Source organism: Gavia stellata, chromosome 21, assembly GCF_030936135.1.
Source record: "Gavia stellata isolate bGavSte3 chromosome 21, bGavSte3.hap2, whole genome shotgun sequence".
NCBI lineage: Eukaryota > Metazoa > Chordata > Aves > Gaviiformes > Gaviidae > Gavia > Gavia stellata.
In genome coordinates this window covers 15,922,904-15,949,878 of record NC_082614.1, presented here as the reverse complement: position 1 = coordinate 15,949,878, position 26,975 = coordinate 15,922,904, and the positions used below count along the sequence as shown (strand labels likewise).

The 26,975-nt window shown below is 56.1% G+C and overlaps 3 protein-coding genes across 3 annotated transcripts; 1 reads left to right on the top strand and 2 right to left on the bottom strand.

Moving 5' to 3' along the window:
- Nucleotides 1–147: 147 nt before the first annotated feature.
- On the bottom strand, nucleotides 148–2,006 carry SRRD (SRR1 domain containing). The gene is made up of 7 exons (XM_059827491.1): nucleotides 1,879–2,006; nucleotides 1,762–1,802; nucleotides 1,539–1,675; nucleotides 1,365–1,463; nucleotides 1,104–1,258; nucleotides 831–876; nucleotides 148–534 (listed from the first exon to the last, which is right to left on the bottom strand). The coding sequence occupies exons 1-7, from the start codon at nucleotides 2,004–2,006 to the stop codon at nucleotides 328–330; spliced, it is 813 nt and encodes a 270-aa protein (XP_059683474.1). The 3' UTR covers nucleotides 148–327.
- A 182-nt stretch (nucleotides 2,007–2,188) lies between these two features.
- On the top strand, nucleotides 2,189–17,505 carry HPS4 (HPS4 biogenesis of lysosomal organelles complex 3 subunit 2). The gene is made up of 13 exons (XM_059827490.1): nucleotides 2,189–2,229; nucleotides 3,219–3,309; nucleotides 3,853–3,996; nucleotides 5,015–5,122; nucleotides 5,514–5,630; nucleotides 5,759–5,853; nucleotides 7,502–7,574; nucleotides 8,286–8,319; nucleotides 8,955–9,051; nucleotides 9,534–10,464; nucleotides 13,607–13,739; nucleotides 14,655–14,763; nucleotides 16,249–17,505. The coding sequence occupies exons 1-13, from the start codon at nucleotides 2,189–2,191 to the stop codon at nucleotides 16,418–16,420; spliced, it is 2,145 nt and encodes a 714-aa protein (XP_059683473.1). The 3' UTR covers nucleotides 16,421–17,505.
- A 3,800-nt stretch (nucleotides 17,506–21,305) lies between these two features.
- Nucleotides 21,306–26,313, bottom strand: ASPHD2 (aspartate beta-hydroxylase domain containing 2). Its single transcript, XM_059827869.1, has 3 exons — nucleotides 25,428–26,313; nucleotides 22,640–22,753; nucleotides 21,306–21,415 (listed from the first exon to the last, which is right to left on the bottom strand). The coding sequence occupies exons 1-3, from the start codon at nucleotides 26,311–26,313 to the stop codon at nucleotides 21,306–21,308; spliced, it is 1,110 nt and encodes a 369-aa protein (XP_059683852.1).
- Between the last annotated feature and the right edge of the window lie 662 nt (nucleotides 26,314–26,975).

Sequence of the window (26,975 nt, the reverse complement as noted above, 5' to 3'; positions counted from 1 at the left end):
TGGAAATGTGCGCAGTACATGCAAAGGCTTTGAGTTGCTCATGAAAGGGGAGGGGATCAAAAGAGTAATCATTATGCAGTACAGATGGCTTAAAAGGCAGATTTAAGTAAAATTTGGTCGCTGTAGTTCAGTGAGTATAAGTCAAAGCACAGCTCTAGCTTTTATTAAATAATTAAGATACAAAAACATTCCATCACCTTCAGTGTTCGGGTGCTGCTGTTTTTGGCAGAGCACGACGACACTGTTGGTGCTTGAGCTTCATCTCGGCTGCACAGAAGCTGCCGTGGGAAGGGACGGAGCCCCGAGCCCCCCTGCCCCAGAGAGCGGTCAGGGCTCCACGGCAGCTCTGTCCTCCTTTCTGATGATTTCCAAGTCGTCACAGTCTTGGTACGTCGGCTCCTCCACAAAGTCCCAGACCTCAGGGGAGAGTTCCTTCAGTTTTTGCAAGGGAAACCAGTGTACGGAGGTGTCGTTAAAGGTGTCCAGGTACCGAGGGTGAGCAGGGAGTGCCGCTTCCTCTGTCCCTTTCAAGACCTAAGGAGCATTTGGGGAAAAAGTTATGTGCGATGCAGAAGAACTCTTCTGCAAAGTTCAGCTAAGAGTGGGGGAAGATGAGGATGATCTTACGTTAACCTCCACCCCTGTGTGCAGCGTGTTCTGCAGATAATGTGGAATGATCCTAAAGTGATTCATTTTCATATTGTAGTGGCCGGGAAAAAAGGCTTTGAAGATAACCACCCTGTTCCTTCCAACTGCAGTTAATTTCCTTTCTCATTAAAAGGTGCTTTGTCGAGGCAAAACAATAATGTTTAAAAACTAGCAACTCCTACCTTTGCTATGTAAGAATAATCTCTCTCCAGTATTCTTGACAGCAATCTAGAATAATGCAAGGTAACCAGTGTTAGACACGACACTCCTGTGCATTTAGACAACTTTTCTAAACAGGTGTGTGGGACGAAAAAGGCAAGAGAAGGCTGATGACTGCAAATGTGACAGCAAGTGGAAAAGGAGAAAAATCTGGAAATCGTCATCAGAAGCAACAGGAAAAAAGGAGCAGAGGCAGCGAAGAGGCACCCGAGCCCCTCCCGGGGGGCTGCACGCACCTTTCCTCCATCCCCCTAAAGCTGTTCCCGATGATGACCATTTTGGACAGGGCCCCCGCGGACCAGTTCCTCCAGAGGAGGTTGTTGTAGAGGGCTTTCCCGCAGTGCACCATGTAGAACAGCGTGGCCGGTCCCTCAACGCCGTGTTTCCCTTCCTGCGCGTAAACCAACGGCCCCCGTTACAGCCGAGCCCCGGGTGCCGGGCGCCCTGGCCCCCCGCAGCACCGGGGACCGGGGGTCGGCCCTGCGGGCGCCGCTCGCCTCGTTCTCCGGGAGGAGCCGCAGCCCCAGCTGCTCCAGCGCGGCCGCCTCCTGGGCGGAGAAGGCGGGGTCGAAGAGGGAGCACCGGCCGGGCGGCACCTGCGGGGCGAGGGGCGGCCGTGGGGCGGGGGCCGGGCCGGCGGGGCCCCCCCGCCCCCCCGGCCCCGTGCTCACCCCCAGCTCCTCCAGCAGCAGCAGCAGGAAGGCCAGCTGGTGCCGGGCGGCCGGGCAGCCGCCGAACCGCCCCAGGCCGTAGCAGACGCAGCGGGCGGGCGGCTCCGCGCTGCCGCCCAGCGGGGCCCGCACGGCTCCTGCGGGCAGGGAGAGCGGCGTCAGGCCCGGCGGGGCGGCGGGGGGCGGCCCGCTCCCCCCCCGCCCCGCTCCTCCCCGCACGCACCGGCGCTCGCCGCCCAGAAGCCGGAGCTCAGCAGATCGTCCCTGCGGGGAGAGCGCGGCGTCAGCGGGGCCCGGCAGCGCGGGGCGGGGGGACACACGGAGGGGGCCGGGCACTCACCGCGCCTCCCGCAGCCGCCGCAGCACCGCGCCGGCCTCGGCCTCGGCCTCCGCCGCCGCCTCCCCGCCCGCCCGGCCCCGCCGCCGCCGCCGCCCGCCCGCCGCGCGCCACCCGCCCGCCGCCGCCATGCGCCGCCCGCCCGGCCGCCGTAGCCCCCGCCGTCACGTGCCGCTGTCATGGGACCGGCGGGCCGCCTCCCGGAAGCGGCGGCGGGAGGCCGGGCCGCTCAGCCCCGCTGGCGGCGGGCCCCGCCGGAGCGACGGCCCCGCTCTCGGCTCGTCCCGGCGCGGCCGCCGGCAGCCCGGCACCGATGGCCCGCCCCGCCGCGCCGGAGCCCGGCTCGGCGCCGTGGTGAGCGCCTTCCCCCGGGCTCTCCCGGTCCCTGCCCCCGCCGCCGGCTCGGCGCTGTGGGCGCGGCGCGGGCGCTGCTCCTGCCCGGCCGGGGCTGCGGGCGGTCACGCGTGGCGGGTGGCCGGTGGCGCGGCCGCGCTGCTGCCCCGGCAGCGCGCGTGTCCCCTCGCGGGCCGGGGCCGCCCACCCTCCCCGCCGGGCCGGCGGAGGGGCCGCCGAGGCGGGCGGCACTCGCCGGGCGGCGCTCGCCGGGGCTCTGGCGAGGCCGGTGGCGGGACCCGCGCTGCGGGCGGCCAACGCGGGGCCTCGGCAGCTCCGTCTCTCGGCCGTGGAGCGTCCCGGGAGCGCGGGGAGGGAGGCTGCGGGCGCGTGGGCCGGCTTCCCCGGGCCCCGCAGCAGCTTCGCCTTTGGAGCCGCCTTTTGCTTTTGTTCCAGAGCGCGCGTTCCCGCCGGAAGGCTCCGGTGTGCGGGGCTTGGAACCAGCTGCGGCTGGCTGCTCGCTAGCGGGAGCGGAAAAAAGGCGTTACTAAGTGGGTACATCCTCGAAGTTACGAGCCGAGGGCAGTACCGCGTAGGCCGGCTTCAGAAGGACACCTCCGCCTTGGGCTCCTCGCGGCCTGGCGCGTACAGTCGGCAACCGCGCTGAGAGCAGCCGGTTGTGGGAGCTGCTCGGGCTGCCCGTGGTTAAAGCTTAATGACAGTTATGTCCTCAGGACAGGAGAGTATCTTGCCAGTCCGTATTTCCTTCCTCCCGTCTTAGCTGCAGAGTCACAGAATCTATCCTAACCCACAAAAGCGGTGAAGTGGAACAGCGTGGGACCCTTCTAGTGCTGCTTTCGCGTCTCAGCTCAGTGTGGTTATGTTGGAACAACGTTCCCTTCATTTGTAACAACCTCTGTGTTGCTCTACCTGAAATAATAGAAAGGAGAGGGAGAAGCCTAACGGTTTTCAAACATACAGTCATTTCTGTCAATGCTTTGCTTTTTTAGGTGGAATTACTTTTTCCTTTATGATGGCTCGAAGGTTAAGGAGGAAGGAGATCCTACAAGTGCCGGGATTTGTTATTTTTATCCTTCTCAGGTAATGTCTGCTTTTATCTCACTGCCTGTAAAGGAGTGCATGTGTTGTGAGTCAGTGCTGGTGATTCTGGTTTGGGCACGGCCGGGCTTCCAGGCGGAGCTTTGGATTAATTCTTATTCAGTGTTCACAAAAGTCTGAAGAAAACTGGTGCGACTAGAACCGGCTGGGGTGGTGCCCCGCCAGGCTCGGCGCACGGGAGGCCTCGGGCTTCTGAGGCTGGGCACGGGGCTGTTGCTCTCTGCTCCCTCGCTGTGGCTTCTGGTCAGTGGAGTCCTCCAGCAGAGTCCAGGTCTGTTCTGGTGATGTGAATAAATACACGCGAGGGATGGAAGTGCCCCTAAATAAGCTCTAGGCCGTTGTGCTGCCTGAAAAAAGCAGCCCAATTATTTTTTCCCCAGAAATTTGCCTCTGCTACTGCATTTGATTTATAATTGAATTGAACTTTTAATTAATTTTTATTTATACCTGAATACAGTAGTGATTTTTTTTTTTCCCAAGTCCTTTTAAAAGGAAAAAGTCTTTCTTCCTTGCCTTCCTCGACAGACTCTCCCCGACCAGCAGGAACTGCTGTGCGGACAGATTGCCGGAGTGGTGCGCTGCATGACTGAGATTTCTGGAGTTCCTCCAAGTCTCATTCGCCTGAGGAAGCTCAAGTTTGCAGTTGCAGTGGATGGAGACTATCTGTGGGTGAGCTCAGGAGATCTGGAGGCAGTCACAGAGCTAGAACTGCGAGAGAGCCTGCACTACTGTATCAAACAAAGAGGGCTTTTTTTTTTCCCAGGATATGGGCCTCACACAGATAGACCTGGGGAGAGCTAGGGTGGGAACTTGCAATGCGCAACTTTTCATTGCAAGGTAACTTAAATTTGTTTCCCACAGCCTACAGCCATGTGTTGTGGCAATCACTTCAGCTGTTCTGTGAAAAGCTTCACATACCTCATTTGTGTGTCCACACCCAATGTGTTTTCTTAAGATGTGCCTGGCGATGGCTGTACAATGTTGAGCTCTACGTCGTTATGTGTATCCATGGGTTACTGACGATGATGGGAAACAGGATTCTGTGTGCTGCAGTTTTATTATAAGGCCTCAGGCTTATCAGACTATTTGATAGTCTGATTGTTCCTTCCTTCTAACCCTCAGTATTCCCTGCTGCAGAGCGTTGTCAGTGTCAACAGGCATTTAGTATATAAAGAGCGGTGTGCAGCAGAGTCCTGACAAAAATGCCCCAGACGGTCCCCTGGAAACTGGGCTCAGACCCATTTAATTGGCAGTGCTGTTCAGGCTCACTGGGCTCTCTCTGAGGCAGAAGGCCTGACGCTTCTGTTTCTCTCGGCAACTCAAAAACTAAATGAAGCATCTTCATCGCTGTAAATAACAAGTGAATTGGAATATTTTTAAGTACTTAGCTTCAGGAAAACGCTCTTGGCTATTAGAGCACCAAGCTAGGTCGTCTAACGTGGGAAGAGAGTGTGTCTAAAATGCTGGATTTCTGATACCACTTATTTATGCTGTCTGTGCCAGGGCTCTTCTGTGGGTATTTTTGAATTTCCTTTTCATATGACTTGTGAATCCGGGGGATGTTTGCCTACCACAGAACTGCTTGTATGCCTTTGATACTCGTTTGAAAGCGCTAAGAGTTGTTCTCACCTGCTGTGCCTGGGTTTTGTCAGTAAACATTCTTCATTCATGGCTTTCTGTGTTAAAGGTTCTGGGCTGTGCTGTTGAGCTCCCTGATGTCAGCTGTAGACAGTTTCTGGAGCAGCTGATCAGCCTCTTCACCTTCTACAATGGACCTGTGCATCGTGCATACATGGTAATTAAAGATTGGCAGCCGTGATGTTTCTGCATAGGAGGAGATCTTAAACACCTCCCATATTGGCTGAGCTCTGCCCAGGCACATACGTGCTGGCATGTTCCCTTGCGCTGTCTTCCTGCTTGCAAGGGTCAGAGCAAGCTCATGTGTCAAAGAATCAGGACCCGGGAAAGTGTACAGGCCCATCCTCCTTACTGCACCGAGGTAGTGTGGCTGTCTGCTAGAAGTTTCCTAGATGTTGTTTAAAGCAGCTTCCTCTCTATATCATCTTCCTCCTTATCCTCACAAGATTTGCTACTTATAGGTACAGTCCCAGATAAATTGCATCTAACCATCCTGAATGCATTACGGCCTATGCAGTGACAACCGTGTGGATTTTTGTTGTGCGCAGGCATTTTCTCAGGAGGAACTGAGCAGGCAGTGGGACAGATATATTGAGCATATCCAAAGAAACACCAGTGACCTCCACAAGATTTTCAATTCTCTCTGGAATCTGGACAAAACCAAGGTAAAAGCCTGTCCTCTGCAGCGTCTGGCTCTAGGGCTGCCTTAACGCTAATGCTTTTGTGTTCATTTGCTGCTTTGAGCATTTCCCAGGATTCTCTGGCCTAATTTCTTGTGGTTTTCCCTGTCTAGGTGGACCCCCTGCTTTTACTGAAAGCAGCTCTCATCTTGCAAACTTGCCAGCGGTCTCCCTGTGTCTTGGCAGGCTGCATTCTCTACAAAGGCTTGTGAGTGACCAGGCATTACCCAAAGGGTTAACTTGCATGTTAAATCTGCCCCTTCCCAGGGCTGTGATCCCGGAGTGAGCAGGGGCAGTAGCTGTACACACAGGGCTGCTCTTTGCTATTGGCAGGAATGTTAATGCTTCAGGCAAGGTAATCCCTGTCTGCTGGTGTATTTCACAGAGGATGAATGGTTATTTGTGTTTATCAGTGGGAGAAATGGAAGCATGAAGAAATTGAAGGTTTGGGTTTTAGCAGTAATCTGCTGTCTTTGATATTCAGCAGGATGTGAAGACTGAACTTCTTAGGCTTTTTAGGTGGAAGTCACCAAGAAAAAGAAAGATGTGTGAATATTATTCTTTCCCCTTAGTGTTCTCTTTGCAGTCTTGCAAATACAGTGCACGTGTGGCTCTGTATGTATGTATTTTTGACTGACTTGTTGGCCAGGACCACTGTCTATACAGTTAGAAAGTGTGCAGAAGAACGAGCCAGAATTTCCCATGAGAAATGCTGGCTTCTTTCAACCGAAGGTTACTCAGAGCTGAAGGTGCTGCAGATGTAGCACTGAATGACATCAAGGAAAGCCTCAAAGGTGGCCTTGAAAGACAGGAGGTGGGAGATGCTGAGAATTTCTTGGCAATAGCACTTAAGCATCTTTTTCCTTTGGCATAAACTGTTCCTGTAACACCTTTTACGAGCACTGGAAATATGCCACAATGCGTGCATCTTTCCAGGTCTGAGAGAGGCAGGCCGGGCATTTTTAAGGGAATGATCTCATACGTGCAAACAGGACACTGAGCATGAGTCACTGCAGCACCTTAAAGGCAGCATGTTGCAGCGGAAGTGGACATCTGACTTGAGAACCGAGTCTTGTCCTGCGTCTGCCCATCACTGATGTGTCTCTCGTATTGCTGGTCTGTCTGGTAGAGATTTTTTTTTTTTTTTCACCAAATGTCATCAGAGTTCTCTGAACTCTGAATCTTACTGCAGCACTGCAAAGGGCTTCGTACTTGAGTTGAACTTCCCCTTCTTTAGAGTCTTTGGAGAATCTCCAGAATGTGGATCTCGACAGGATGTGAATGGAAAGACCAAGAATACCTTTGGAAGCCCTGTCCAGGGGGCCTCTGCTGCAGTACTTTGAGTGCTAGTCTTCCCGAATCTTCTCCAGTGCCCACAGCTCTTCATGGGGTGGCAGGAAGCCTGTGTGGATTGGTCTGTCTTAGGTCTTGACTCAGCAAAACCAGATTTGTTGGCCCAAAGTAAATGCCAGCAGGCGGTTTACCTGCGTTTGGAGTGGAACTGACCCAAAGAAAAGAAGAAAACGAGAGTCCTGGTGGCCACTCAGCTTGTGTTCCTCTTGTGTGGGGATGTGTTACCTCCAGCCCGTGTCTGGGGCTGGCCCTGCAACCCTTGCGGAGTGTCTGGCAGGACCAGGAGAGATGGGTGCGGTGGAACCCTAGAGACTCCCCCAGAGGTCTCCCAGCTGTGACATGGGGCCCTGCAGCACCGTCGCTTTTGCTCAGAGTACAAGTAGAAGTCTGGTGTGGCATTACTGCTGGCTCTGCCTGTCCTGATGCGCTGAGTGACAGGAGTCTGTGGCTGAGCTTCAGGAAATGACACTCTGCTCATGGATGACTTTGTTTTGTCCTTTTAGGATTGTGAGCACCCAGCTGCCACCTCCTCTCACTGCCAAAGTTCTCCTCCAAGGCAATGAGTCTCCAGGCCAGGTATGTTGCTAAACGCGTTCCCTGCAGGCAGATACCCACTTGCAAGGATGCGGTGCGGGAGCTCTTGTCACATAGATCTTACGTGTGCTGTTACTGGGAAGGACAAATATTGATGCTGATGCTAAAAGCTTTTATTAGTTATGACTGAGGAAGGTTTCAAGACTTCTGCACTAGGAATTTGCTTTTTTTTCCCGGTCTTTTAAGTTACTGAATTCATGAGTTCTCATCTATGTGATGTTTTGATTAGCTTTTTACCCAAGTTTAGGTATTTAGTGCTAAATATAGACACGATGAATGTCTGAAAGTGACAAATAAATGAATTTTCCTTGCCACTAAAACTTGTCAAAAGTAATTATTTACGTGGTTCAAGATCTTCTACTAAAAAGTCATCAAGATCCAGATATGAAGAAGGCCTCTGCTCTTACTCTGGTTGAGTGAACCAAGTTTTTGTGCCCTGAGCAGGCAGTAATGGCGAATTGTGGTATTTGTCCTTGCTTTCAGGTGTATTTTGGTTCTTGGGAAGTCCCCTTGACTTTGAGGGCTACCTGAGGAACAAATCACTGCCTGGCATGGTAAACCAGTCGCAGCATTTGCTGAAGGGGATGGTCTGGGATCTGCTGTAGTCACAGGGAGGCTGAGGAGGCTGGAAGAGGTGTCCTGGTGGCAAGTGTTGAGTCATGCCACAGAGCTGATTCTTGACTTTTCTTTCAGAGTGAGCCTGGAGGTGAGGAGCAGCGGGAGCCTGGTGAGCATCCAGCTGCAGAGTACTGGTTGCCAAGCGCACAGCAGCAGCACATGGGCAACCCTCTGGGGCTGCATTCTCTGCAGTGAGAGCATGAGCTGGTTCTCTGGGATTCATGTCAAAGCTCTTGCTGGATGCAGGAGTACATCCCCGAGGCGTTGCTGCCTCTAGTCAGCACATGCCAGTGGGTGTTGTGTCATCAGGACTAGTTCCTTCCTTTGGCTAGGCAAAGGAGTTTGCTCTTTTGGGTTTAATTGTCAGTTCTGCAGATTCCCAACATGCCTGCTTTAATTCCAGTTACCCATGTGCCTACTTGGCCACTGACGGAGCCCTGAAAACAGATGGCTGATGCTTTCAGTCCAAACCTTCAGTCATCGTTTCTGAGCATCAGTTTATAGATATTCTGCCAGGACGGTTAGTTAAAAAACATAAGGGAAAATTTAACTGTCTCAGGCATTAAGTGTATGAGGAGGATGGGAAAATGCTGCCTAGTCAGACGTGGTCAGTTTGTGGTGACCCAGGGTACAGGATGATAGCATGCCTTCTCCTGCAGAAGCCTTTGGGCTGATGGTGTCTGGCTTCTGTTCTTTATGCTGGGGCATGTTAATTTAATCCTCAAACCTCCATTGCTCTTGCAGATTCTCCATTGCCGCAGGGTGTCCGTATCATCCCCGTATTCCTAACAGAAGATGAAGTCTCAGTGCTCCGAGACTTTCCAGTGGAGTGGATGACTAGGTAGGAAATCAATATGACACTTAGAGAGGCTTTTGCAGCAAGGGAGCTAATATGTGGCGCTGTGTCCTCGCTAGTTACTCTGATACAAACTCAAACTCTGTCATCTGGCTGTTAAAGCTGCCGGAGGTCTTTCAGGCTGGACGGAATTTGTGCTGTCCATCTCTCTGTTGTGAAGCAGCCTAAAGCAGAACTGTTTCCCAAAACCAACTGCAATCTTCTGCTGTTTCTCAGCTCACAGTGCTGCTTAAAGCCTTTGTGCTTTGTGAACAAGGGAGTGACGTTCCCAGGAGTCTGCAGTGTAAGAGGCCCATGCTTTTCACCTGTCTTAGACCTTAGCCCATCCTTTTCTGAGGTAGATGCTCTTTGTAGCAGAGAATAGATCAGCTGTTGAACACTACCAGGAGGTGGAAGTGTTACTGGGTATGTAATAACTCCAAACAGATCCTACTCAATAGTTTAATCAACTTGTCATCTCCCGCTAGGTCATCCGTGTCCCCAGCAAGCCCTAGAGGAGAGAAGAATGCTCTCTGCTCCAAGGCAGTTTCAAAGTTAACAGGAGTTCGTGAAAACCAAGACCTGAATAATATCTCTGTGCGGGAGGCCCCTGAGCAAGCTTCAAGCACAGCTGCACCAGAAGATGCTGTGCAGTCAGGCAGCCTTGCAAACACCGGTCCTTTGAAGGGCTTCCCCAAGATGGAAGCCAGTACAAAGAATTCTCCAAGTGCAAAACTGAGCAGCCCAGAAAGCAAAAGCTCAGGGCTCAGTCGAAAAGCATCCTTCCCATCAGAGAGAGACACGGAGCAGCTGCCAAGCCCTTCCACACTCCATACTGCTGAATACGCTCAAACTACAGGTCCACGTCTGGAAGGCTTTTCCTTTCCAAACCCTTACGCCCCGGAGCAGGAGGGTTGGAACGTGGGGAAATCCCTTGTGGACTCTGGTGTTGAGCAACATAGTTTCCAAAGTTACCCTGCAGCCAGTGGCAGTCCAGCTATTTGCTCTCCTGCCCAAGAGTTGAGCAGAAGGAAATCAAGCAAACAAGATGAGCAAGGGACTATGAGCCAAAATAGTGTCTCTGGAGAAAGCAGCAGTGCAGCTGGTGGCAATGTGCGAGGTTTGGATTGTCCAGTCACTGCTGTACACTCAGAGCTCCAAAGCGGGAGTCAGCTGCCAGCTGTAGAGGTTCAGGAGAGTCTGCCCGGTGACCCAGCAGAGAACACGCACCGTCCCAGGAGCGGGGAGAGTGGCTGGCCACCTCAGGTGGACAGTCTGGGAGCGCAGGCCGGTGTGGAGCCAGGCAAACAGTGCAAACCGGTTAAAATGAGCTTGTATGTTCACTGTATTAAGGGGCTTGTGCTCTCCTTGCTGGCTGAAGATCACCTCCGAGAGGACCAGAGTTCCATTGAAGATGTGGTAAGTGGGAAAGCTCTTCCACGTCTGCAGATGCACTCACTGCTGCTTGTCTGGTGGTGGTGGTGGGGACAGGGGTTACAACTGAAGAGCGAGTGTTGTATCGTGCTTCCCATCTCTTTCCTCACCTGCTCTGTGTTGTGCAAGGCAAAGCCTTTTGGCTTAGGGTTCCTCACTGCAACCAAAGCTACGTGGGAGGTTGTTCCGAACGTCAGGCAGCGAGCCTGAGAGGTGAGAGCGTTATCTCACAGGCGACTCCTGTTGCCTGCTGTCTGTCGGTGCCAGCGCCGGAGCAGAACGTGTAGGTGTGACCGTCAGACAGCCCTGCGGGCTGCCAAAGGCCTGTGCTGGATTTGGGATTTGTTGGGAAACCCCATCAATTTTGTAGTGCTTTTTGGAAAGCAAGATTTGTTCTCTGTTTAACCTCCACTTTGCATGTCACAGCTTTTCACTCTGGAAGCACCAGAGAGACGTGTCTGGCAGCAAATCCCCGAAGCGTTTCCTTTCTACGTGAAAGTCTGGCTGTCTGTGTTGCCAGCCTGCTCTCCTTGTCGCTGCTGTCCGGGGGCCGGAGCGAAGGGTGCCGTTTGGGCACTGCACATAGGTGCTGTAGCAGAGCAATCCCAAATTACTCTGCTGCAGGATTTGCTTCGGTGCACAGGCTTTCCTGCCAAGCGTTGCAGTGCAGCTAATGGGGCTGCGGGGGAAGGACGTGCCGGCCCCCGGCGTTTCCCGGTGAAGCATTAGTCTGCAGAGCTGCCGCCTGGCCTCTGCTTCCCTACCAGGGAGCTGAGTCAAAGCTGCAGAGGCCTATTTGATATGCCAGTTGCCATAGGAACAACCTAATTTCTTGTCAGACTGGAAGGTGGAGGGAAGCTCAGACTGACGCTGGCTCCCAGCATTAGCAGAGCCTCCAGGTTCCTCCTCTTAATTCCGAGCTCTGGGACTCGGAGGCTGTGGCTGCGACCCCCCCTGTAAGCAGGGGGATGCCACCTCCGCACAGCACGTGGGGATTGGCGTGCCCGGGGAGGGATTGCTGCAAAATCAGCAGAAGCCAGGAGGTGCAGCCTTGGCCCTTTGCACCAGACATGGCATGTTGCTCTGTCCCCTTTCTGCTCATTTCAAACAGGCAGCTGCACGATGGCTCCCGCTCTACCATGTCTTTCTCCAGTTGCGGGGAGAGAGGGGGATGCAGGCAGGTGGGAACTGAAGCTCTGGAGAGCTGAAGGTTGTCCTCATTGCACAGGTACCCTCAGCTTCTCTGGGTTTCCTCCGGTTGCAGCTCTGGTCTGGCTGCTGGCAGCGCAGCTCTGCTGCGCTCGGAGGCGGTGTGGCACCCGGCAGCCCCTGCGGCACCCGTGGCTGGAAACCGGCCTCTGCTTCATGTCTGACCTGCCATGAGAGGGAGTGTCGGAAGGATGTAGCTAGCGTGTGAAATGCCTTGTTGTGGGGGTTAGCGCTGCTGGTGACGCTTTGCATGTCCTCCCCCCATCAAATGCCTGGTCAGGGCCAGCACTGGGCCCGGCCTGGATCAATTTGTCATTCAGTTCATTACGTCTCAAATCAACTGCCTGACACTGGTGCATCGCTTTTCAGTCGATCTTCCTTTGTGTATTGCCGCAGGGCTGACAAAGCCCTGTTCCATTCAGGTTCCTCTTTTCCCAGGCATGCTGCTTCCATCTCACGTACTCTTGCTTTGGATCTCACCTTCGCAAAACTGTACTTTCGCACAGCTTGGATTTTGACTGTGGTTGGGTTCTTCGGACTACACCCTTCCTCTGGGTGCAGGTGTTTGTTACCTCTGAGGAGAGATGCACTGCGTGTCCCATCATCCCAGGAGGAAGAGTGTCGTTCGAGGAGGTGGAGCTGGGCTCTGCTGCTGGCGTCATGGTGGATTTGAGGCGTAACCCCAGCCTGTCTGTTCCTTTGTTTATCTGTAGATTAAAAATGACCCTCAGCTCTCAGGGATGTCAAAGCTTAGTTATAATTAATGTTTGTCGAATGCTTTGAGGCCCCTGAATAACACCAAAGAAGGGTAAAATATGCTACTTGTGCAGCTGAGAACAGCAGGCACTACTGATCATCCCTTTTGGGAGGGTGGTTTCCAATACAGGCTTTCCCTGCAGAGCCGGAGGCTTTGGAGGCTTTCAGGCTTGCTTCCTGCCTGCCTTCAGGTCTTATCCCTTCATTTTGCTGCACAGAAAAGAAAATCTGTTCCGTGACCAGGGGGGTCAAGGGTAGGCCAGGCGCTGCCGTCCTGCCGAATGGAGGCTTGATCCTCTGCGTGGTGGAGGAAAGCACACGGGCATGCTGGAGGATTATGGAGTTAATCTTCCCAGCACTGCCGGAGGGCCCCTCAGCCCTGCCTGAGCCCTGCCTGCTGCCTGGGAGCCGCAGCATGGCCAGGGCAGCTGGGCTGCTGAAAGCCCAGTTGCAAAAGCAGCTTGGCTTTCATGTTAATACATTGTTGTGCAAATCGACTGCTCTATGTTGGGCCTGTCATTATGCCACAGGTGAGGCTGTTTCCTTGGCTTTCTAGGTTGGTTTTTTGTGGTTTTTTTTCCTTCTGGTGACAGCCCAGTGCCTGCAGTCTGCAGCTGGCCAGAAGCTCAGCGCGGAGGCTGGGTGCCCATTAGAAGATTTACTCGTGTGTTGAGAGGGTGCTGCGGGAAACACTGCAGGCAATTAAATCCAGCCCAAGCGTGTAAAGTTGCATGGTGTGTTGTACTATCTGTCTGGTGTAATAGGGCCTGGTAAGCAAAGGAATATTCCTTGCTGCAGCTGAAAGTCATGGCCAGGTTGTGAAAATGAGCCCTGGAGAGTAATGTTTGATGGTAAATTAATGGAGTCTTGCATTTTCCTGTAATTAATAGCATCAGGTGGTTTAATGGCTTATTTTCAGGTTAGAGTGCCCTTTTCTGAGTCCCTGTGTCACTGACTTGTAAGCTGTGAGACTCATCTGCTTTCCTCTGTGCCCAGGTTTCCCAGCTGTTCCTGGGTGAGAGCCTGGGCAGCGGCAGCGTGGAGGGGTCCAGTCCCTTTGTCACTGACATCGGTCACCCAAGTTCCCTCCGGTATCTCCTTGGAAGTCTCGGCAAAGCAGGGCTTCTGCTCTAACACTTGCCTTTTTTTGCCCTGTCTGCAGTACCACAGCAGTCTGGCTTCTCTAAACGGCCTCGAGGTTCATCTGAGGGAGACTCTGCCCAAAGACTCCTCTTCCTCAGCCAAGACAACCTACAGCTTCACTCACTATGACTGTGTTCAGAACGTACTCACGGGTAAGCCTTTGTCTTCTGGAACAATAGCCGCTTCGGAGGAGGGAATAAGGAGGAGAACAGGGTTTATGGTAACCTTTTCTCATGCTTCAGACAACTTCTCAGAAACACTGCTCGCTATAACTCTTACAAAATAGCCTGGATATAAGGCCCTATTGAGGAAGCTTTGTCTTTTGTGAGTTTATAACCTGCTGAAGGCGTCTTGATCGCTTTGTTTGGATGAGAGGCAGAGGCCGCTGGGAGGTGGAGCAGCTGCCACTGGCGCTTTGCTCAGAACGATGTTGCTTGGGGTTCTGCTAAGGGCTAGGTCCGAGGATGGGACTCGACATCCTCTTCAAGCCCAACCTCTCTCCCCCTGACTTCATTCATCCCTGGTGTGATGCCTTTTGTCCTGCTGTGCAACACAGTGTTTGTCAGTCATTTCTGGCTATGAGAAGCAGGAACTGGGAACAGGTAGTAGCCAGCAGTTTGGAGTCTGCTGCCCTGGATCGACAGGTAGACAATCGACATGCAGAAAGCCCTGTGCACGTATTGCTCCAGTTCATTCTAATGTTTTCGCTTTTTCTGGCAGCCTCACAGGCAGCGTCCCACTGTCTCTCCAGCTTAGAACTGCTTTAGGGAAAGACAGAAACCCCAGCGATTCTAGGTGACCCAGGTCTCAGGCCTTCTTGTCACCCCTCTGATGTGTGGGGTGGAAGGGTACCCCGGGCTTTTTGTTAGTGCGTGGCTGAGCACAATGTGCGCCGCTGACTGATTTTGTTGAGGTCACACCTGGGCTTAGCGTGTCACCCAGTCTCTGTTCTGTAGATATCCAGGGTCTGTGGGAGAGGTCCACAGCCTTTTCCTGCTCAGTAAACGGGGGCACGCTCCTCTACAGAGTGGGCTTTTAACACCCCCCCCCTTACTCCTATTCTGCAGCTAACCTGCCCCATACACCTGGCCCTCTGGATCGGCACTTCCTGAGAGCTGCTGCGCTGATCCACTCCGACTTCAACCAGCTTCCGACTGCTTCAGAGATGATAATTAGGTAAGGTGTGCTTATAACTCCCTCCTCTTCCAGGCACAGGAGTGCTGCGTGGCACACAGAATAGGCAGAAGGGGGGAACACCTTTTCTAAGGCTGGCTGAGGTTTGGCACGCATTGTAATCACACCGGTGTCTCTTGCCAAGGGCCAGTCATGTCACCGTATTCCCTGAAGCTTGCTCTTTAGATGTGGGCTACTTAATATTCTGCCTGCGGTGTGATCTGGGTGTTGAGAGGCTGGGATGGCACCAAGGCGAGTGAACTGAAGGCACAGTTGAGTTGTGCCACGGGTTTGGATTAAGATACAATGCTAGAATATTGCCAGTTCCTGGCACCATAAGGACGCAGTTTTAAATATAGCTGTTCCTAATAAATTTGTGTCTCGGCTGGGAGCCAAAGGCGCCCGGAATTGGCAACCTAGATTTTGTTTTCTTGCACGCCCTGTTGGGTTGGAAACACACTGTAATGTGCGTGGCAAACTCAATTGTAATGCGCCAGGCAAGATGGTCTTATCACAGCCAGAGCCCTTCCACACAGCCGCGGCTAAAGCTGATCTTGTGCTACATAACTCCCCCTGTTCTGTAGCTGATCTCGGGGAGGATGGTTGTGTTGTAAGCGTGCATGGATTCTACTTGCCTGGCCATGCTTGTTTGTCCAAAACATGATGAAATAAAGATGCTTCTGGGAATTACACTGTTTCACTTCTCTGACACAGCTTGCCAAGGATGTGAATCATACACTTCAGTGCTGGAGAACTCCTTGTTTAGCATTAGTTTGACTGGTGCCTTAAATCCTGTACCGGCTAAGCTGGCGTATTCTGTGTTGCCCCAAAAAAAGCAACTCCATGTGTGAATCAGACTGAGTAACAAGATGACTAAAACTGCTTTCTTTTATGGAGACTTGTCACAGAAGGGTGTCGGCAAACATATCAGTTGTTGCTTTCCTCTGTCAAGGACGAATGCAGAGTCCTTTGCTTTGCTCCCTGCAAGTCCTCTTGCAGGTAAATACTGAGTGGTGGCTTTTAATCAACAACTGGAGCTTTCGTGGTTACGGTATCTGACTATTTTCTAAGCTTCATCACACGTGTGACTAAACAACAGCAGCAGTGAGCTAGGTTCCTCCAGGAAAGAAGGGGTATTAGACATGAGAAGTATTTAACTGCCAGCTGGTCTGCCAGCAAGGGAAATATTCAGAAGATGGCCATATGTGTGGGTGTTAATGCTGCTGAGAAGGTCCCAGAGGATGTGACATATGATGCTTTCTCTTTCAGGATGCCAGGACCCTTGAGAAGGAGGGTCTGGTTCCCTGTGGCCTTCTGGTAATACACCGCAGGGTTTTGGTGCCCATTTTAGCTCTGTGTTCCTAAAAGTCCCTCTTAATAGCTGAGAGTCCAGTGCCACAAGCATCCCAATGCCTAACCTGCTGCGTTGAAGGGGATCTTGCGTAAAGCTGTAAATCCTGACCACTGCCTTCCCTCCTGCCCTGCTAGGAACGCCTCCACGGCTGTGTACGCCTGCCGGAATCCTGTCCAGGAAACCTACTTCCAGCAGCTGGGTGCTCCACTCCGCAACTCGGGTGTTCCCAACCCTCATGACAGTGCATTCAGCTTGCCGAGCAAGGCCAAGCAAAAGCTGCTGAAGCATGGAGTGAACCTGCTTTGAACTGATCCACTCAGCCCATGATGGAAGTTAGTTCATCTCCAATAAGTGAAATCTCAAAGCCATTTATTCTGTAGGAGGCACGAGGCTCTGTGCTATGTCTGTGGGGTCTCCAGCCTGCCTTGCCCTGAGGAAGGGGCACTCTTATTGCCCTGTTCCTGCAGCACGTTTTGTGCTAGTGCAGAGTATCGCTGACGTTAGCATTTACCAAAGACTGCAGGTAGAAAATAGCTGTGTTGGGGTGCTTGGTTTACATTGGCTCTAGGACTGTTCATGGTGCTCTGCCGCCACAGGCCGAGACTCCTGGGGTGCCTTGACCTAAAGTAAAACCTCTTCTTGCTCTAAGCTACGCAGACACCAGGCCCCTGGGCAGTACTGGCTTTCAGAGATATCGGTCAGACACTGCATCTGCCTGCGGTTCTGTGCCTACACTTGCCCTGGTCAGACTTGGGCTTTATTTATATCTCTTAATCTATAGAAATGATCCCCTGCCACAACATAATGCCTTACCTTGATTAACAGAACCTGCATGTTCTCAGACTAACTGGAATAGAATGAGTGCTGCAAAACTCATAATCCTCCTACGGGCTCTGTCAGGAGGTTTTTATACTGTAGCTGAATCCTCGCGTGCCTGATCGGTGATTGTGTGGCACAGCACTGCCTTCCCCGCTGCCCACCAAGGCAGCTGTAACCTGCCAGCCTCCCACCAGGGCCGTGGCGATGGTGGTGGTATGAATGCACTACACCTCCCGCCTGCTCCTCGGCCTTCTGCTTCCTCCCCTCCCTCCTCTTGGAGGACCTTGTTTCACCTCCTCGCTCTTGCTGCTGTATTTGCCTATGCTCTGTTGACAGAAAAGGCAAGTGGGAGCCCCTTAAGTTAATGGGACCAAAGAGGTTTTGTAGCTCCTCGGCAGCTGTTCTCTTGCTGCTCAGACAGCGGCGTGTCCCCTCTCGGGGCTTGCTGGGGGGGATTGGCGGGGACGGCTGCTTAGCCCTCAGTGGTGGAACCTGCGTCTGACTGTGCTGTATGTTTCAAAGCTTGCTGCCTGTTTTCACTGTGACTGTGAAAATAAAAGAGTCTTCAAGGCTCATCTAAGCGCCATGTGTCAGCGGCCAGAGTCCCACTTACTGCTTGGTTGTCGCATTTGTGATTCCTGGTGTGCGGGTTTGGGGTTGGGTGACCCGTTACCCCTAGTTAGCTCCCTGCTGAGGGCGAGTTCCTGCACTGGCGGGGTAGAACAGACAGTGCCTGTTGCTTCGATCACTCCTATGAAGTAGCTACTTGTCAGGGTCTTAGAAGATTGCTAAAGGTAGGTGTGTTACTGGCTTTACTGTGAAATGGTGAGCAGACTTAGTGGCACCCCCAGGAGCTGGACACGGTAAAGTCACCATTGTCACAGCTTCTTCCACTGAGGTTCGTGATTCCCGAGGCAGCTCTGCCGTTGCAGGGCTCCTCTGCAGACCTTGGCTGGGAAGTTCAGTGGCCTCCAGGGGAAGAGTTGGCTGCTGGCCCAGGGGGTGGCTGGGCACGGATTGCCATCTGCCTTCCAGCTCTGGCAGCGGAGGAGGCATTTCAGCAGCTGGAGAGCTGTGGGGCACTGCTCCCTGCTCCTGCCGTCCTCCTTGTGGGGGCTGTAGCGGTGGAAGCGCTCTGCACTAAAGCGCTATCGGTTGCCTGTCGGCTAACAGCAGTGTAGATGTGAAACCTCATTGGAGAGCCTGAGCTACAGCTGTGCAGGAGCCCTCCTGCCTCGGTTATACCCACGTGAAAGGGGGCACAGAGTGAGGTGCTGCTTCCCTGAGCTATGGACAAGCTGCTTTGGTTCTGGAGTGCAGCACGGAGAGGCACTGTGTGGGTGAGGGATGAGGTGGTGGGAGAAGGCAGGAGGAAAGGCGGTCGTGTGCTCCAGCCCTCTTGTGATGCTCTGGGCTCCTCTGACACACTGAGCCAAGAGGCTCCCTCTGTTAGATGCTGCTCTGTCTCTCTCCTCTCAGCAGGCCTGACGCAGGTTCCCTCTGCGACGCTCAGGAGGCAAGGAAGCCTCGGACTGCCAGAAGGAGCTGTGAGACAGCAGGCAGGGCTGCGAGGCAGCTCCAGACTGCTCTGCTTCCCCGAGGGAGATCCTGCTGTCTCCTAGCTGGGTGTTTTGGGAAGTGCTTGTGTGCTCTATCAGGAAACATGAAGAAGTTGAAGAAAAAGCCTGAGAGGGACAGGAGGGAGTTTTGGCACAGCAGCAAAGCACAAAATAGATGCTTTTGCCTGCTGTTGTCAGGAATCTTGGGCTACAATCTGCTGTGCCGTCTGTCGGCAGTGGAACAGCTGGGGCAGCTTCATTCCCTTTTCCTTCCTGAACTGCATCTGGCCACCAAGACCCATCTCTGTCCTTTGATTGTTAAGAGGGAAGTTGTCTGGGGGTAGTACAGCGAAGAGCTCCAGGCCCTTGACTTAATGGTTGCGTTGTAGAGAGGATGTTTAAAAATTGGTCATTTCAAGTATAACAAGATGAGGAGCAGCTGCTGTGCTGGCTGTGCCCTGTCGGAGCGTGCGGGAGTGCTGCTAACGAGGGCCAAGGGCCTCGCGCTGAGCGATGTCTTGCGTGGCCAAGCTGGCCCTGTGCTCGGGGCGAGGTCGGGCACTGGCTTTCGGGCAGGTGGGGAGGAGCGGAGTGTCAGCCCAGCACCCTCCGCCCGAGAGCTGCTCCCAGTGAAGCTGACTTTGATGTGTCAGTGCAGGCAGCTGGAAGCATTTTCCAAAATGGTTTCTTTGAAGATTCTCCGGCAGCTGGTGGCCCTGCTGCGGAGCCTGGAGAGCGTGCCGAGCCGGGGGGCGGGCGGGTCCGCGGCTGTTGCTGTGCTGACTGGTGACGGTCTCCGCTGCCTTGGGCGCAGGCAGCACTGCTGTAAGCTGCGGCTCTGCAGGCTGCCTGGCTCCGCAGTGCCTGGACCGGAGGGGTACCGCAGGGCGATGCAAAGCAGATACTCCCTGTGCTCCTTGGCAGCGTGGGCTGCGGGTGAAATCCGGGCCAGGGAGGCTGTATCTGGTCAGGACAGAAGTGCCACGGGGCTGGGTATTTTAAAGCAATGCCTTCGCTCACCGCATCGCTTGCAAACTCAGCCCCGTTTCCCTCCTCCCACGCTGGAGCTCCTGCTTTTCCAGCGCGTTTCTCCCCAGCAGCGGGCTGAGCGGCTGGGGCAAGCAGGACCCAACCCCTTAGTGCTTTGCTTGACCCTGGAGTAGTTACACCAGCAGGCAGAGCCCGTTCTGTTTTCAGCACAACTGTTTATTGATAATCTTTGCTCATCCACTGTATGAATGTTACCAAACTGTAAGACAGTTACCAAGCCAGCCTGCTTCCTCAGGGTCTGGTTCCAGGTAGTCAATGCGTGTAGAAATCATGCACTTCAGATATTCTGTAACAAGACAGGTGTAAAAAATATCTCGGATGTATTTGAAATCTCTGCCTTATCTTGCAATCTAATCACTGAAAAATCTGTAAAGAAATCGTAGGGGCGTGGGGCTGCGTTCCCTCCCAGGCAGGACGCGGAGGCGAGCGGTCCCCAGGGCTGTGCCGAGGCCACCGAGCCCCGCGCAGCCGCTTCCCAACCAGAGGTGCAGGGACAGCGGTGAGCATCCATGACATGCTGTGCTGTGCGTAGCATGTTACAAACCGTACAGTAGCTCTGTACCCCAAAAGCCCCAAACAAACCCTGGATGCTGGGTGACTTCAGGAGAAGCGTGTTGGTTGCTGGGTGGGCAGGACTCCTGGGGGTGGAGGGCTCGTTCCTTGGGCTGCAGAATTGAACACCCCTGCCTTTGGAAACCTTTCCTTTGCTGTCAGGTACAGTGAGCTGCCTCTGTACGCTCACCCTGGCTCTAGGAAAGGGGAAGATGGAGCCACAGAAGGAAGTGTGACCTTCTTTCATCCCTGGCCTTTGTCTATGGACAAACAAAAGCCCTGCGCTGCATTCCCCGTGTCCCTGCCGCTGCAGGGGCTTCCCAGCTTGAGCTGTGAAAACTGGAGGCTGCAGATAAAGCAAGGAGGGGATTTAGGCAATTGGTAACGCCCTCGGTCAGATTAAAGAGCCGGGCTTGATGTGTGCTGTCCCCTCAAGGTTGTACATGGGGGTGCTCCTGGGCTCGCTGCCTTGCTGGGGCTGGGGGCACCTGCAGCTGCGAGGGCAGTCGGGGAGCTGGCGTCGTGCTCTTCTCCCTGCCTGTGTGGCAGAAAGGTTTCCCAAGGAGGAGAGCCAGGGAGCCGCGGCACTGCTGGCATGCGAGGGAGGAAGCAGGAGCCCCCGGGGCTCCTGGTGCAGGAGCTCTTTGCGGGCAGAGCATTGCCCTGGCTGCCCCAGCCGGAGCAGCCCCTGCCCCGGGGGTGCTTTGTGTCTGCTGCAGCCCCCCGCGTCCGTCTGTCCATCCGGGGACTGCAACCCGGACAGGGGCAGGCTGAGCGCAGCGCTCAGCTGTTTGGCTGGTTTGCTGTTTTGGGGGATGTGTGTGTGTTGTTCTTTTGATGACCACGAGAAGTTTTACATTATTACATTCAAACAAACACCCTTGGTTTTGTTACTCTACTTCTGAACACCACAAAACACAGTAGCAACATAACACGTACGAGAGTGGTGCTGCAGCTAACCACGGAGGGAGGGCAATGCGCTGTCATGTCGGAAAATAATCCCTGAAGCCAACGATGGAAGGAAAGAGATGGGTGTTGAGACACGTCGCAGTTTCCATTTACAAGAGCCCCCGGGAGGGAGGACCCCGAGGCCACGTGCTGGGAGGAAGCTTCCAGTGCGGCAGGCATCCGCATGCAGCGCTGGACACGCGGCGGAGCCGAGCCGGCACGGCCGCCGGCTGCCCTCGAACCCACGACACTGGGCAGCACCGTCATCGTCCTGGGGCAAAGATGAAGTCGAGGGCTTGGCGCTCCGCGGCGGCAACGTTGGGGTGCCACAGGTCCACCATGAAGACCACGCGGGGACCCTCCTCCGGGGCACCTGGGTGGGATGCAAGCACAGGGTGAGGCTGCGCTCCCGCCCTGCTCCCACGGGAGAGGCCGGTGCTCGCCCCGGTGCGCGGTGATGGGCTCCACCCCGGGAGGCTGCTGCCTGCACCCCGAGCAGAGCGTGCACCCAGCGGCAGGGCCAGCCTGCAGCTGCACCAGGCAGAGGGGAGGCGTCTGCCCAGTGCAACCCCAGTAAACAACACCCGCTTACTGGGAGTCCAGTGCTTCCAGCAGCCGGCGTGGGTCAGGGTCCTCCCTGCCAGGGCTCCAGGGTTGCTTTGGGCAATCAGACCCGAAGGTTTCCCATCGCAGGGCAGCAGGCACGATGCTGAGCGTGCCCTCCTTGCAGCTGCGTCTCAGAGCTGTGCAGGCAGCTGCTGCTGCGCTATTCCAGCCTTCCCGGCCCGGTGGCTCTGCACTGAGCCGCGCCTCCCAATCCCGCAGCAGGGTTGATGTGGGAGCAACAGCTTTTGTTCTCCCCCTCTCTTCACACGCTCCTCTACATGAAACAGCTCTGCTTGACGCTTTTATGCCATCAGCGGCTAATGCCGGTTAATCCGGGAGAGCTGAAGCGGAATAGCCTCTGTCAGTGACAGAGAGAGGCAACAAAACAGGTCGGCGTGAAGCGTTTCTCCCTGCACGGGAGACAAAGGCGCCGCTGGCACGTCAGTGCTGAGCTGTTGCCTTGCAACAGGGCCGCTGCAGCCGGCAGCGCTGCCGCGAGCAAGGGCGAGAGGATGCCGAGGCTGTCAGCATCGGAGCCTGCAGAGCCCTGGGGGACAAGGGAAGCCTTTCCGCGCTGGCTGCCACGGCAGGGAGAGAATCACAGGGCCCCGTGCCGGGCTGGCAGTGCTGCGGCAGCGCGGCAAGCAAATCAGGACAGGAGCGAGCCCTGTGGCAGGCTGAGGAGGGGGCTCCGGGGGCTCCACTGGGCAAGGGGCACCGGGCTGCCCCACCACCCTGAAGCAGCAGGGAGCATTTGTGATGGGTGAGCCCCACCACGCCAGGAACGGGGCTACTGCCCTCCCCGGTGCAAGCCAAGGGCAGCGGCGGTGTAACCCCCACGGGATGCAGGTGCCTCCAGCCCTGCAGATGCCTTGGCAGGAGAAGGGACTGGGCGCAGTCGCCCTGCCTGCCCGCTCCTCCCCAGCCCCCAGACGCTGGCGTCAGTGTGAGATGAGGCTGCAAGGCCCCGCGAGCTGCACGTTGGGCTTACCTTCGTGAAACGCCGTGTGCAGGAAGGAGTCGTCGAAGAGCAGGCAGCGGCCCTCAGCCCAGCACTGAGGCTCGCCTCCCACCACCAGCTCGCAGTTGCTGGGTGTCTTCAGACCTTCAGGCACAAAGAGAGAGGACAGGGAGGGTCAGGCGGTGCTGCACTCCCTGCGACAAGGGAGCAGCCCTGAAATGCGAATGGCAAGCTCCACGCTGCTGCCGAGGGGTTGCTTCCCTGCAGACAGCAGCAGCGCATGCTGCGCTGAACTCAGCACACGGCAGAGTCCAGGGTTCAAAACATGCCCAAAGCTGGCACTGCATTTGCAAGCTGAACTCTGAGCCTGATGCAGCGCAGCCCCTGCCTGCTCCTCTGCCTGCTCCCCTGCCTGCTCCCTCCCGCACCTCCTGTCCCCAGCTGCGGCAGGGCACCCCCCTGCAGTTGCTCGCTGGACCCCAATGAGCTCAGCGTCGTGGGCGCTCTCTTTTACACCCGGAATGGCCGTCAAGTCCCCGGAGCCCACAAACACGGGGTGTATGTAGGAAGCCAGTTTCCTGGTGCATTTTTCTAGCTTCAGGACCAAAGGCAGAGCCTGTCCTCTCCTTCCTCCAGCTCTGCGGCGATTACCCTGCCCGCTGCGAGGCTGGGGTGGGAGGAAATGCTGCCCTGGGACCCGAGCGAGGGGCTCAATTCCTGGCTCTGCCACAAGCTCCACGTTTGACCTTGTCTCGCTCAGCAGCTGCCTTGTCACTCGGTTCCCCCACCCGAGATGCTGCAAATTGGTCCCCCACCAGGCAGCTGCAAAGACAGAAATTGAGGGGAGGGTCACAAAACCCTCATAAGGAAGAGGCTCTGTGAAGGCCACATAAAGAAGGACAATCCTAGAAATGAAATGGGTCTTTTCCTAAAATACTAGTGCAAGTCAGGCCACTTTGACGAGGGTTGATCCCATCACCCCCTGCATCAGGAATGTCACCCCCGGCAGTGCCGGGGTCCGCTGGAGCTGGTGCAGAGTCAGCCTGCCCCGAGGATGCAGCTGTGGAGGAGAAAGGGGTCAGGGCTCACGTGGCCTGCAAACGGTAACGATGCAGCAAACGAGCAGGAAGGGATCTCACAGCGATGCCAAAACCAAGCGAGCGCAGCAGGGACTTCCAGCTGCCCAGGAGAGCTGGGAGCGCAAAAAGCTGCTCTGCTTTTCTAACGGGTGTTTCAAAGCCTACAAAACCCAAAGCCTTTTCCCTGCACAACGGGCTCAGCTGGAGACGCTCCAGCTGGAAAGGGGGAGCTGGGCAGCCGGGGGAGGTGGCGGCCAGCAGCGCGCAGCCTTTCCATCGCACCCGCACCCCGGGGGACGCTGCCCTGTCCCTTGGAGGGGCAGAGCCGGTGCCTGTGCTTGGCCCTGTGCGTTCAGCAGAGCGGTAGCGGGGTTGGGGCAGATCCTAGAGAGCGACTCAGCTGTGCTGATGGCTGTTCTGGCTTTTCAGAGCAAGCTGGCCTGAAAGGGCTGGTTGTCTCTTAAATGCATCCGTGCCCTGGGCACAGCGAGAGCCGAGTCCCCGGCACCGAGGTGGGGATGTGGGCGAGTGCACGAGCAGCCCCCCAGCATGACCCAGGCACAGTGCTGTGTCCCGGCTGGAGGGCAGCAGCCCCGGAGCAGATGGAGCTGGAAAACGTGGAAGGACGAGGGAATGACCTGCATCGCTCATCTCCCTGGGGCGCGCATGCTCCAGCCGGAGGGCTGGCCCAGCTCCACGCTGCCGGGGCAGGGTGCATTTGTCTGAGCCAGCCTGGCCCTCGCCTCACTGGCCCCCTCCCAGGAACCGCTCTCAGCCCCTTGCAAGGAGAGCACATCCCAGAGAGAGGGGAGAGCCGGCGGCCGGGCGGTGGGCTGCCTCCTGGCACCAGCAAGGGCAGGTCCCAGCTCCCCAGAGGCTCCCCAGGCCTGGAGAGCTCCTCGGATCAGCTCTGAAGACTGATTCCCATTCTAAATAAATGGCCAGTCACTGCCTGAGTGTGTTTACCCAAGGAGTTGGCTGAACAAGCGTGTTCGGTGTTTGCCAGCAGGGCCTGTGCGGTGCCTCCCCCAGCACGATCTGCGCCGCTTCCAGCGCGGCAGAGTCCCGACCATCTGTGCCGCGTGGGCTCTCCCCATCCCGGGCGCCCGGGGGGTGGGGAGCACCGTGCCGCCAGCCCAGCGCTCGCCCCGCCAGAGGGGTTACCCCGGGACCCCCCGCCCCAATCTGCACCAAAGCAGCGTCTTTGCTCGCATCTACCTGTGTCACGCGCAGAGCACCCGAAATCGCAGGAGAGGGGGAGCTGCCGGAGGGGCGGCGCTGGGAGACAGCTCGGACGCTGGAGCAGCACCCCAGGCTGCCCCACATCCCGCGATGGGAGGTGGGAGTGCCTGCAGAGCGGGGGTTGTTCAGAGACCCCTGCACAAAATCAGCCCTGTATCTTGCACCGGGAGGAGCCCACACCTCCAGGTCTGGAGGAGCAGGAGGAGAAACGCTCCTGCTGCTGAGCTGGGGACCCCGGGGAGGTCGGGCACCCGGGGGTGACTGAGCACCGGCCCCTCCTGGGGAGGCTGCTGCCACCAAAGCCCCAAAACCTCCCTCAGGCCAAAGCAGAGCAGGTGCCCGAGCCGGCCCCGGGGCTGCAGTTACTGGCTGAACTCGGAGAGCACGGGGTGCAAGAGGCCTTTTCTGGGCTCCTGCATCCAGGCACGGCTGCAGCCCCCCACATCACCCGTGGTGGGGACACCCAGCCAGGATGAACCACCCCCCCGGGCGCTTACCTAGATGGCAGCGGATGCGGATGTTGGTGGGTCCATAGTGCTCGGCGATGACAGTGCCCGGGCTCAGCATGGAGATGCACGCGTTCCCAAAGACATTGTTGCCAATGCAGGTGCGAAGGCTCCCGAGCAAGCGGTACGTCCGTGGGCATCTCCTGCAGTTCCTGGGCACGCACATGCCTTGGTTCACCAGGTAGAAGGTGAACCACTCCCCGCTGGGCGTGCTGTTCATTTTCCATCCTTGCGGGAGGCTGCAGTTTGAGAAAGCTTTGTAGAGCGTCTCAAACTCACACAGGATGGTCTGGAAGTTGCGCTCCAGCAACTCCACGTCGTGCTTTTGAGCGTCCCGGGAGAAATAGGGCATGGTCGGCAAGTCCGGCAAGAAGAAGACTTCTGGCTTCTGGATGGATGGCCGGCTGTTGAGGTAGCGGCCCTGCTCGCGGATGCCCTTGTGGATCCTGCCCATGCCGGACCAGGAGTAGCGCTTGGCGTACTCCTGCAGGTTGTGGTAGAGTTTCTGGTTGAGCCCGTCGTGGTGTGTGCAGCGCACGCACTCGGGCGAGTGGCAGTAGACGTACCCGTTCTGCACGCCGTTGGCCTCGGCGCTCTGCATCAGGGCGTTGACGGTGGCGTAGGCGCGGGGCTGCTCCCGCCCCACGTGGTAGCAGTACCACACGAAGAGGACCAGGAGGCAGGCGACGGCGGCGAGGGCGGTGGCGTCGCAGTCCCGGAAAGACTGGATGCCAGTGGCGATGAAATCCCGGAGTCCGTCCAGGGACCAGCTCCAGTCCATCAGCCACTCCAAAGACATGGTGGTGCAGCGGGTGGTGGGTGTGCGCAGGGGGGCCCGGCGGTCAGTCCTCGTGGTCCTCAGGGGCACCCACACCATGCAGCTGGGCCGGGGCGCGGGGGGAAGGGGCTGCCATGGGGAAGCGGAGTTGCGGCTCTCCCCTGCACGCTCAGGGCCTGTGCATCAGCAGCAGCAGCCAGCAGCTCCCAGGCAGGCGGGCGGCCAGACTGCCCAGGGGTCCCAGTGCCGTGGGTCAGCACCGCCGTGCCCAGAGGGTCCCCGCTGGCACTCCTGGGCGGATCATCCTGAAAGGCAGCACTGGAGGGAGGCTCTGGGGAAAGAAACACGGAGGCGTTAGGGAGGCACTTTCCCCTGGGGGTCCCTGCGGGGGCTCAGTGCATGGGGTGCAGCCGGGGCCATGTGCCGGGGCTCTGTGGGGCACTGGCTCCTCACAGGGGGATGATGGACGAGGAGCCCTCCTCTCTGCCCAGGAGCCCAACATCGTCCCATGCGGAGAAAAGCCCTCACCCCACCCAACAGCATCTTCCACAAATACCCAAATGGAAGGTAGGGGGAGAGCCAGGCCCCTTGGCTCCCACTGCCTCGGGGCGTCCGTCTCTCCTCCTGCTCTTCCCCCCCATTTCTCTCCTCCATTGCTGCCTTATCATATCTGAAATCTGTTTGATAAGGCTGCCGAGGCAAAGCTGGGAATAGTCACTTAACAGTCCTATCTCACAGCACATCGGTTTATCCCCTCCATC